General features: G+C 38.4%; 1 protein-coding gene across 1 annotated transcript in view; it reads left to right on the plus strand.

The window, feature by feature from the left end:
- Positions 1–12143, plus strand: part of LOC117420857 (alpha-1,3-mannosyl-glycoprotein 4-beta-N-acetylglucosaminyltransferase B-like) — a 59431-nt gene that overhangs the window by 37839 nt on the left and 9449 nt on the right. The window contains exons 7-10 of the mRNA XM_059033522.1: positions 147–222; positions 6786–6900; positions 7411–7541; positions 8796–8903. Coding sequence (XP_058889505.1) covers positions 147–222; positions 6786–6900; positions 7411–7541; positions 8796–8903 — 430 coding nt within the window. The remainder of the gene's footprint in view (positions 1–146; positions 223–6785; positions 6901–7410; positions 7542–8795; positions 8904–12143) is intronic.

The following is a 12143-nucleotide window of genomic DNA, read 5'->3' on the forward strand; positions in this document are numbered from 1 at the left end:
TTTTAACTGCCACTTGATCGTCACATATAAGTTTGAATGGGCTGACCCAAAGATCTGCGTCTCTTGGCTCAAGTTTTGTTTAACAAACTATAGTTTGTAGTACAGAGTTATGGTGCGTCTAATGAGCCAGTGTTGTATTCATCTAGGTGGAGAACCAAACAGAACTTGGATTACAGCTTCCTGATGCTGTATGCCCAGGACAAAGGAAGGTTTTACGTTCAGGTATGGATATGTGCAAGACCAGGCTAAAAGAATGCAACAAGCTGCCCACTCAGGGGTGGAGTTCTTCATTTTGTCCATGAATAGCAGGATTCAATTGCCTATATATTTTCCCAGGAAGTGAAAAGTCTCAATTGGTTCTTTCTCAGTGAAACATTTTGCCTATATGAACAGTGATGTCTTGTTCTCCCGTAGGTTTTTTAAACATATTCCTTATACATCTTAATACCTTTTAATAATTGTGAACTTATGACAAGAACAAGAATAGTAGCATACCTTTGGTTAAAGGCTCACTATGTCAGAATTTTTCACAAGGAACAGTCTCAAGTAGCACTTCCCTGATGGCATCTTACAGAAATGTAAACATCTTGTAAACCTGTTTGATCAGTGCTGTCACTTGGCAACAACATCCTTTAAATAAGTCATGTGTTAAAGCTTTGTGACAAGGTATATTTATCAGTGTTCAGTTCAGGGATTCACAAGATGGCCATTTAAACACTAAATACGTGTTTTCCTTTTTGCTTGCATGGATACTTAAATAAATATGTAAATATTATATTCTAACACTCTATTTGGACATATAACGTGTGTTTGCTATGACAATTCAAACAAAATATCGATGTTAAAAGCTAAATCCACCTCCTCAGTAGGATCACAATAATCCTGGTATTCTGGATCAGAGTAATCCTGACCTCCTCTTTAAATTCTGAAAAACCCAACTGAACATTTAATCATGATTAAAAGTGAGATCGGATCACCAAAACGAAATACGGATCACAGTAATCCCAATCGCATTTCGATGTTTTGAAAAACACAATTGCACAATATAATCCAGATCAAACGCGGAAATCTGATTACCAAAGTTTTGAAAAACCGGCCCCTGGAGGCTGGCCTTTGAGCTCATACTGGTAAAGAGGTGATTAGCTTTAGAGCTGGAAGATGCCCCCTGACTTCAGTTCTCAATCGGCTGTTGTGGGGAGTTGTGGCGAAGAAACATAAGTGGGCATTGTAAAAACAGGGGTAAAATATTTGGGGACTCTAAATTAGAAAAAAATAGAGAGAAATGCCAAAGCAAAATAACTATGAAATGATTGAAATATCTGTATATTGGAATGCTAAAACTAAACAATCTTTCGTTTTAGCTTTTCATCTTTGTAATGTAAATATGTGTTTCTGGCACACAAGCTTTTTTTAAGATTATCTACATTTTTTGTGGATTAAGGGTTTTGTTTTAACCTTGCAGCTCAATTGCCTTCCTCATAACTGTATGTGAGGGGGAGCCTCTTGTTTTCTTTAATGATTGAAAACACTCCATGATGTCTGTATGCTTGTCAGTGGCTGGGCACTATACAGTCCACTGAGACACAGAGAAGAGGCTTCCAGCAGTCTTCCAGGAGGGAGGCATAATGCAGGCAATCCAATCCACCCACAATAGAAAGGGGGGATGGGGGGTGGCTTTATTGCTCACGTCCATTACGGCTCCTCTTCATTTCTGTGCTAATTAAGTGATTGAAAGCCTCCTCAGAGAGAGGCTTGGTTACCACATCCACTGGGAAGGGCTTTCTGTGGAAAACACAGGGGAGCAGGACAGAGACACACAACATATGACAGCAGTTTTTAACATCCTCATTCAGAATTCATGCCGAAGACTTAAATGAACACAGAGGAGGTTTCTCTGTGGTGTAGCTGTTAGAAATCCAGTCGGCTAACAAAATTAGTTCCCATTGTGGAATCATTTAACACCTGTGTGATTATTACCAGCGCAGAAGCTTATTTTTCTTCTGTTATCTGAACCATGTCAGTTTCTATGCGATGCACTGTACTGTACAGATCTGTTTAATCAGTTTAGAAGCATTTGATCAAGATTAACCTGATTCTTCACATTCTTCTGGTTTTTCATATGCACGCATGTCAAAAGTCCACGTTTAAATCAAGCGATAACTTTGTGTGTAGGGAATTTAAGTTACAAAAAGATATGTGCCTGTGACAAGGAGCCTGTTAATTAAAGTTCAGGTGTGGTATGCTGGACGCGCTGATGCAATTCATTTCAAGCGTATCCAGCTGCCATGAAGGGGACGGTTCCTGTATTTAAGCCTGGAGTGCAAGGCGATTGGTGCTCACACAACCGCAGAGCCTCGAAGGAGATAGGTGTGGGTCCATACAGCTGGGTAAAAGAGCACGGAAGCAGAAACCATGTCTGTGAGAAAGTGTGATAATTGTTATATATACGTGCACTCAGAAAGTGCTGAATACCCCACATATTGTAATATAAGCGCACATAGAAAATTCTTAGCAAGAGATAGGGAAAGATAGCTTATACATAGGGCTTCTGATTTTCGGTTTTAACCGATAAAAACCAGTAAAACACCCCTGATACAAAAAAAAAAAAAAAATGAAATTGGTGTATAGCCATGTGGCGGGGTTCGCGCCCCTGTGCATATTTTTATGTTTTATGTTGTATGTGGTGTGTATGGATTGGTGCACGGAGTATAATGGGGGATATGTAGCGCAAATTATTTAAAATGTATAGTTGTATTTAGGCACAGGGATTGCATAATCACTACACGTGCAGGTACAATGTGCACTGGGATTGCACAAATTAGATAACGTGCTGGGATTCAAGTGAATGATTAAGTATTTTATTTATTTATTTATTGCATTTGTATAGCGCTTTTTATACAAAAGTATCGCAAAGCACTGTACAGTACATAGCAGAAAAAAAGAACAAACCACAGTACATTTGTATAGCATGTCACACATACAACTGCCACACTCAGTCCATTTAAATACAGATTTAAACAGTATACACATAATACAAAAGCAGCAATTTTAAAGTTACATTAAAACCCACTAAGATAAGAAAGCCATTTTATAAAAGTGCGTTTTTAGTCTTGACTTGAAAACTGTAACAGTCCCAGCTTCCCTGACAAACGAAGGCAGAGCATTCCATAATTTAGGAGCTCTATAAGAAAAGTCCTACCTCCTGTGTTGCCTTTGTTGACCCTAGGAATAACCAGCAGCCCCGCATCCTGTGATCTCAGAGTGCGGTTTGGAAGGTACGGGGTCAGTAACTCCTGCAAATAACTAGGTGCTAATCCATTCAGGGCTTTGTAAGTTAACAGCAAAATCTTAAAATAAATTCTATACTGCACAGGGAGCCAGCTAAAGAGGCCAAAACAGGGGTAATATGTTCACTTTTCCTGGTTTTAGTCAGAATTTTAGCGGCGATATTCTGAACAAGCTGCAAGCGGGTTACCACACGTTTTGGGACACCAGAAAAAAGTGCATTACAATAATCAATTCTAGATGAAACAAAGGCATGCATTAGTCTCTGGGCATCATATATGGAAATAATTGGTCTAAGTTTGGCTATATTTCTCAAATGGTAAGAAGATACTGAAGTAACTTCCTTAATGTGAGTCTCAAATGATAGATCAGGATCAAAGATGACCCCCAAACTCTTCATTTCTAGTTAAAGTTTTGATGAGAGACTGCAAGGGTCAAGCTAATGTAATCCTGCACTTCCTTTTAGTTGATTCTGTGATCCCACTGTGCACCAGATCTGTAACAAACTTTCTTAGTATTACTACTAGACACTTAGTCCATAAGCGTATACTGAGTCCATAAGCAAACATTCAACATTTTTGGAAACAGCAAGTAATAAGTTACAGTGTAAGAGGATTTAAAAGGGACCTGTGGCGTATGCTTAACCCAAAAAAAGTTTATTAATATTAAGTCTAGAACGTGAAAGGGATATAAAAACCATATGAGCATAGACAACATGAAACAGTATATCAACAAACAATCCTGTCAACACTGAGGCTCACTTTACATAAAGGTGTAAATTAGTTTAAACAACAATTGACACTCTGTTTTATCTGAATTTAACATTAGAAAATTCTGTGACATCCAATGCTAGATGTCTGTAAGGCAAGTAGCTAATAACACCCAGGCAGAAGAAAATCCTGGCTTTAGGGACAAATATAGCTGGGTATCATCAGCATAGCAATGGAAGTCCTCTCCGTGTCTGTGGATAATGTCACCCAACGGTAGCATATATAATGAAAACAATAAGGGACTATGGCATTCTTACGTGTTGTTCCTGCACTGAAGCAGGCAGACAGGCAGGTGAGAGTCGGAATGGAGGCACGGAAACACATAAGTGCAGTGAAACACGCCAGCACGGCGCTCACTATTTATTAACACATAAAACAAACAAAAAAAAAACAATAATGTCATTTGATGCTACCACCAATGGTAGTGCACAGAGGACGGTACAAGACTGAAAAAACACTAAAAATAAAACACAATACAACAAACTATAAATCAAAGGTGCAGTGAAAACGGCAGGTCTTGCAGCAGCCCTGATCATAGTGATCTCTATGTTTTTATACTGACGCTCCGCTGAGACACGCCCACCTGCCTGCTGGAACAGCTCATTGCTTTCTGCTGCTGCTCCACGCAGACAGGTAATCGTCCCCGGCGGAGCGCCACAGCAGTTAAAAGGTTAAATCAATCTATTTACAACAATTAACCCAAAAATACAGTATACAATAAACTACATATTTCCCATGTGCAGGGCTTCCTCCCTGCCACAAGGACCTAGAATGGAGCCCTGTGGAACCCCAGACAACTTCAGATCATGGTGATTTGACCTCCGCAATAGAGACAAACTGAAACCTGTCAGACAGATAAGATTTGAACCAGGATAGGACAAGGCCAGACAGTCCTACTGTGCTTTCAAGGCAATTCGATAGGATGGAATGGTCTACAGTATCAAAGGCAGCACTTAGATCAAGAAGAATTAATACTGATGGAAAGCCCGAGTCAGAGTTTATCAGCAGATCATTCAACTCTGACAAGGGCCATCTCAGTGCTATGTGCAGCACGAAAACCAGACTGAAACTTCTCGAATTTACCATTAAGAGTTAGACATTTTTGTAATTAAATTGCAACAACTCTCTCTAGAACCTTATCTAAGAATGGTAGGTTGGAGATTGGCCTATAGTTATTGAAGACTTTAGGGTCCAAATTGTGCTTCTTAAGCATAGGCTTTACCACAACTACCTTAAGTGCTGAGGGAACTAAACTGGAGGAGAGTGAACCATTTATAATTTTTAAAATGTGGGTATTAATAACACCAAGAACATATTTTAATAGTTTTGTAGGAATAGGATCAAGAGAGCATGTAGTAGCTCTCATATGTTGAATTAGCTCTGTCAGTTCTTGTAAGGTAATCAAAGAAAAAGCCCCCATATTAGCCTTAATAGGTGTAGTTGGTAAAATTGTGCTGGAGTCCTCCTTAACAGAAGGTGTCTGTGGAATCTCATTCCTGATGTCTAGTATTTTATTTTTAAAGAAATGTAAGAAGTCATTGCAGCTGTGAGAGGAGCCAATGTTAAGGGTAGGACTAGGATAGCAGCATTATTTTTATTTGTTTCAATTAAATTAGAATACCTGCTACAAAAACAAACTACCTGTCCCAGTACTGCTGGGCAATGTCCCTTCTTACTGACTTGTATCTATCATTGATTCGTTCTGAATTCTTGAAACCCACCCCAGCGACTGACTGGCAACATTCCTATAATTTTGCTGGAGACTCTGCTTGCGAAATTTAAAATGAGATTACAATTAGAAGGCTTGTTTGCAGGATTTAAAGCTGTATTACAGTTAGATAGAGAGAATTGTGGCAAAATGTAAAAAAATGCCTTGACACACAAAAACCCTAGAATGTGCCCGTGACAATAAGGATTTCATTGTGGAAGACAGCAAAGGAAAGAAGGTACAACTTAAGTGTGCAAGTACTGTCGAGTTACTATACATATTGCAAGGCTGTAACCAGCTTCGAGGCACCTGAGGCACGGGCCTCAATTAAAATCATACTAATAATTATTTATTTAGGCTCTTTTACACATTGCTTGTTGCAAAGTAAAATGCATTTCATCCCTCATTTTGTGTGCATACATTAAAAGTCCCGCTGATATCTATAGCCTCTGTGCTCTCCAAAATCTTTTACTGTCTCTGCAGACTACAGCGACACCATAAGGCTCAGTTCCTACAACCATAGCTGTTAGTTAAACATTTATTCTGAACACATGATGTAATCCCTGAGGGAGAATGAAACAATCAGGCCACAGCAGCGGTCACTAGATAAAAGCCAGTAGCTTTACATGCAGATTAGTTTAGTTTGCAATTATTCTGAGTGGTTCAAATGGCAATTTCTCAAATACTGTGTTTTTTATGTCAGTGTTAAGTTGCTCTCACCTGAGTTCAGGAGATACTCTTCAGTTCTAGATGCCTTCCGTAGATGGTGGTCACATTTGAGAAACATTGATCTGGTTTACCTTGCAATGAAAAAACACTCTTAACGACTGCAAGCATCACAAAAATGGCAATGGAACAGTAAAACAAGTAAGAAAATGTAATTTGAATCTACAGTACTTACTCTGTAGTCAGTTTTGGTATCCTTAAAAAGTAACTGGCTGAATGCAGATTTGTGTTGTCAACAGGAAGTTGACAGTACATTTGAACTACCAACCCTAACAAAGTCTCTCACTGTTTTGCAGCTTGAAGATGATCTTATAGCAAGGACTGGCTATTTTCAAACTATGAAGAATGTTGCACTACAGCAAACATCGATGGAGTGGATGGTTATAGAGTTTTCACAACTTGGCTTTATTGGTATGAATTACTTTGACATTGAAACATATTTTTGTCTTTTAAACTTTTAACAACTCCACTTTCATTATATCGCTAAAGCTGTGCATTTGAGGCCTCAGTTAGTATAGCATCACGGTGAACACCATTAACCATGCAACATGGGCTTCAATAGTGCATCATCGTGTTCCCTATGGTTTGTTTTGTGTCGGTATCAAATTTCAGCACTATGTTGGCAGGATAAGCCACAGTATGTGAGGATATACATCTTAATGCAATCATGCTAAGAGGTGACATGGGCCTTTCCTACTGACAGTCATAGCCCACATTCTTTTTATTTTATGCTTTATAAAATCAGACATCTCTTTAAAAATCTGACTTTATTTCAACTACGGCAAACTTATTTTAAAGGTTTGGTAGTTGTTGTGAAGACACAATGGTGATACCAGGCCCAAAAAGATGCCCCTACTTTACAGCATGATATTGTCTGATTTTCCATGAGTTTTCTTACGGTACACTTTACTTTGCTTCCAGGCAAAATGTTCAAGGCTTCAGACCTTCCTGTGCTTGTGGAGTTTATTTTGATGTTCTACAAAGACAAGCCTATAGACTGGTTGCTGGACCATATGCTGTGGGTAAAGGTCTGCCATCCAGAAAAAGATGCTGTAAGTGTACCTTTTCACGTGAATTGTAAATGTGTCAATATTCCAGTGAATGTCATTATGTGTACATGTGGCAAAGTGTTTTGTAGTGACAGGTGTAGAGGTGATGCAGTGCTTAGAAACAACAGTCCCACAACAGTTCAATGGTGAAAACAAAGCTTTACTAATTGCTTAAATAATAATACTGGCTATACACAGTGATGTGTAAAGCCCATCAAAACCACAGTGTTCGGTTCCAAAATAATAATAACACACACTTTAAAGCACCTACACGGTCACCAGTCCAACAGTGAGCGCTCCGGGTGCAAGTGGTGTTGTGAATAAAATGAAACAGTGATAAAAGTGGTGCATTGCAGTCCGGGTTTGATTCTGGCTTAACAGCGACAGCTCCTGGATATTTAGCCATCTACAATGACAAATACACAGACAAGACAACACTAAACACTCACAGTTTCTTTTTATTCCTCCCGGTCGTTTCATAACCATAACAATCCCCTGATATACCCTCAGTTACGCCCCCTTCGGTAGCGAGTGGATTCACGTATCCTCCAATCCATGGCTGACACATCGCCTACCACAGGCGATGACTTCTGGTATTGTGACTCCGCCCCCTTTGTGGATGGCTGACTTCCAACTGACCCTGGAATGAACTGTCAAACCATCCAGTCCGGGGCACACTGTTCCTGTTATACCGTGCCCTCACAGGTCGGGAGGGAGAGTGTTGACTAGGATTAATTCGCTCTCTGTCACAGTACAGCTGTAGGCTAATGTTAAAAACAAGATAAGAAACAACTTATAGCTTTGATTCCAAAGTTATATAGGCAATTAGCAGTTCCTAATCTAATTTTGCACAATTGTATTTTCAAAAAAATATAAATCTAACCTATGTCCAGAAATAGATGTTATGGACAGTGTGCACCATTAAAACTGTAATAAGGAATGTGCTGAACTGAAACAAGAAAGCTAGTTAATAGGATCATTTTTCATCACATGTATCATTACCGGTGTGTAAGGAACAATGTTGCATTTATTATTGAATGGTGCTTCTATAATCATGGTTGTTGAAGAACACAATTATTTATTTTAGATAAATAGATTTCAGTTGCTCATTGCACACAGTAATTCATTTTACCAGTGTTTTCTGAAAATCACACAGTATGGAAATCTGTGATTTAAAAAGCATACAAATTAATGTAAAGAGATTGTGATTGTGTCAGTAAAAAAGAAGAATTCTTACACTAGAATATTCTTTTCCAGAAACACTGCGACAGGCAGAAGAGCAGCTTGAGAATTCGCTACAAACCGTCTCAGTTTCAACATGTCGGCACACACTCCTCGCTGCCTGGAAAAATTCAGAACCTGAAAGTGAGTAAAGCCGAATAATTAGAATAATTCTCAACAAAAAAGTGCAGGTACTCATATGCGCAGCCAGGTGGAACACACCTGTGGTTCAGTTTTTTGAGACAATTTGAGTGACAATGAAAAAATACTTTTGACATTTTTTAATACAAAATAAGCCTTCAAAAATAACTGATAAAATACAACCAATTCACCATAAACAAAGAAGCTGAAAATACTGAAAGCTTTTTTTTCCCTCTGCATGTATCACTCAGTCATGTACTGTAATATAACACTTAAGTTAAACCTTAAATAAGTATTAAGAAGTATTACACTATGCACTAACTGCTGTAGAGAGGGATTTCCCTTACAAGTATGAAATGTAACCATTACCGAATGAGATATACAGTGGAACGTCTCACACCCGACAGTCACATAACCACCCTGACCAATTAACCGGCCACACAGTACAGGGGCAACGCTGTTGGCAGCACGTGCAGCATCCGTGATGGCAACGAAAAGAAAGCATGTGGTTTTAACAATCCAACAAAAATTAGAAATCCTCTCAAGACTTGAAAAGGGAGAAACTAGGAAAAGATAGCAGCTGATTTGGGGATAGGCAAAAGTACCGTGATAGATATTAAGAAGGCAGAACCAAATCTAAAATTGTTTGTGGGATCAACAAACTTGCAAACAGAGAAAAATAAGGTGCTCAAGATGATGGACTGGACAAAACCGTTTTTACCAGGTTTGTACAAAGGAGAAACGAAAGGATGCCAATATCTGGTCCAATTCTGAGCGATAAAGCCAAACAGTTAAACACTATACTGGACGGCGATCCTCAGTTCAAGGCTTTTTAACTAGCTGACTGAAGCGCTTGTCTGTCATGCTTTTGTAGGTTCACAGCATCAACTAAAGAATATCAATTTACATAAGCTAGACCTTAGCAGTCTCTCATTGGAACTAAAAGTAGAAATGTGAGAAAAGTGGGGGTCATCTTTGATCCTGATCTATCATTTGAGAATCACATTAGGAAAATTACGAAAGTATCTTTTTATTATTTGAGAAATATAACTAAGCTTAGACTTATTATTTCCGTACCAAATGCTGAGAGGCTAATGTATGCCTTTGTTTCATCAAGAATTGACTATTGCAATGCACTTTTCTCTGGTATCCCAAAATTCAATTTTGACTTAAAAACAGCAAGACTCCTAGCTTTTCTGACAAAAAAGGCAGAGTGTTCCATAATGTAGGAGCCTTATAAGAAAAGCCCTTCCTCCCATACTATTATTATTATTATTATTTGTTTATTTAGCAGACGCGTTTATCCAAGGCGACTTACAGAGACTAGGGTGTGTGAACTATGCATCAGCTGCAAAGTCACTTACAATTACGTCTCACCCAAAAGACAGAGCACAAGGAGATTAAGTGACTTGCTCAGGGTCACACAATGAGTCAGTGGCTGAGGTGGGATTTGAACCGGGGACCTCCTGGTTACAAGCTCTTTTCTTTAACTACTGGACCACACAGTCTCCCTATATAAATACTATTAGTATTTACCCTTGGAATAACCAAGAGCCCTGCATCCTGAGATCTAAGATTCCACTTAGGAATCTATGGGACCTACAGCGCTTGTAAATAACTGGGTGCTAATCCATTAAGGGCTTTATAAGTTAAAAATAAAATCTTAAAATCAATTCGAAACTGCACAGGAAGCCAGTGTAAGGAGGCCAAGACAGGAGTAATGTTCCTCTCTTGGTTTTAGTTAGGATTCTTGCAGCAGCATTCTGAATAAGCTGCAAGCGAGACACCAAATACTTTGGAATCTCAGAAAAAAAGAGCATTAAAATAGTCAATTCTCGATGAAACAAAGGCATGCATTAGCCTCTCAGCACCACATATAGAAATAATATATCTAAGTTTAGCTATATTTCTCAAATCATGTAACGATGCTTTAGCAATGTTCCTAATATGGGATAATATCACCTAATGGCTACATATATAATGAAAACAACAGGGGACCTAAAATAGAACCCTGAGGAACACCACAGACAACCTCTGAAAAATCAGACTTCATCTCCCCGACAGAAACGTACTGAAACCTATCGGAAAGATAAGACCTAAACCAAGAATAGGCACCGCGTGCCAAACCCACTAAACTCCCAAGCCGCTTTAATAGAATGGAATGGTCCATGGTGTCAAAGACAGCGTTAAGATCAAGAAGAATTAAAACTGAAGGAAAGCCAGAGTCGGAGCTAATCAAAAGATCATTTACTACCCTAACAAGAGCCGTCTCAGTGCTATGTGCAGATCGAAATCCAGACTGAAATTTCTCAAATAAAGCATTACAAGCTAAAAATCTGAGTAATTGATTGGCAACAACTTTCTCCAAGACCTTGTCTAAAAACGGAAGATTGGAAATTGGCCTATAGTTGTTAATAACTGTAGGATCCAAATTACTTTTTTAAGCAGGGGTTTAACCACTGCAACTTTGAGTGCAGAGGGAACTATACCAGATGAAAGGAATTCATTTATAATTGTTAAAATTTTTAGCAACACTAAATACATATTTTATTAGTTTAGTAGAAATAGGATCAAGGGCACAAGTGGTTGGTCTCATATGCCTAACTAACGCTGTCAGCTCTTGCAAAGTAATTAACGAGAACGCCTCCATCATAACTTTATCAGGTCTGGTTAATTCAAAGTAGGAGGAAAGGTCCATAATAGAAATAGTTTGTAAGATCTGATCTCTAATGTCAAGAATTTTATTTTGAAAGAATTTTAAAAACTCAGTGCAACTAAAAATGGAACCAATATTAGAGGTAGAACTAATAGAAGGTGGATTTACTAATTTATCTATAGATGCAAAAAGAAATCTAGGATTATTTTTTATTTTTTTCAATCAGGTTAGAATAGTATAAAGATCTAGCCTGGGACAAAGCCTTCTTATATTTAACTTGGTGGCTTTTTCACGCGAGATAATGAACATGCAGTTCAGAATTCTTCCATCTGCGTTCCAATTTACGACCATCACATTTCATTTTCCGAGTAAAATCATTACACCATGGAGTGCTTCTTTTGGAAAACACCCTCTGTGTTTTAACTGGAGCTATAGTATCAAATATTTTAGTCATGTAAGTGTATAGGTGTCAACTAACTCATTTAATGATACAGCCTGAGCAGCTGATAATAAATTAAAAGCCTCACAAAACTTTGTGGCTGTTAATGTGTGTGTGTGTATATATATATATATATATATTGTAAACC

This window comes from Acipenser ruthenus, chromosome 1 (genome assembly GCF_902713425.1).
Source record: "Acipenser ruthenus chromosome 1, fAciRut3.2 maternal haplotype, whole genome shotgun sequence".
NCBI lineage: Eukaryota > Metazoa > Chordata > Actinopteri > Acipenseriformes > Acipenseridae > Acipenser > Acipenser ruthenus.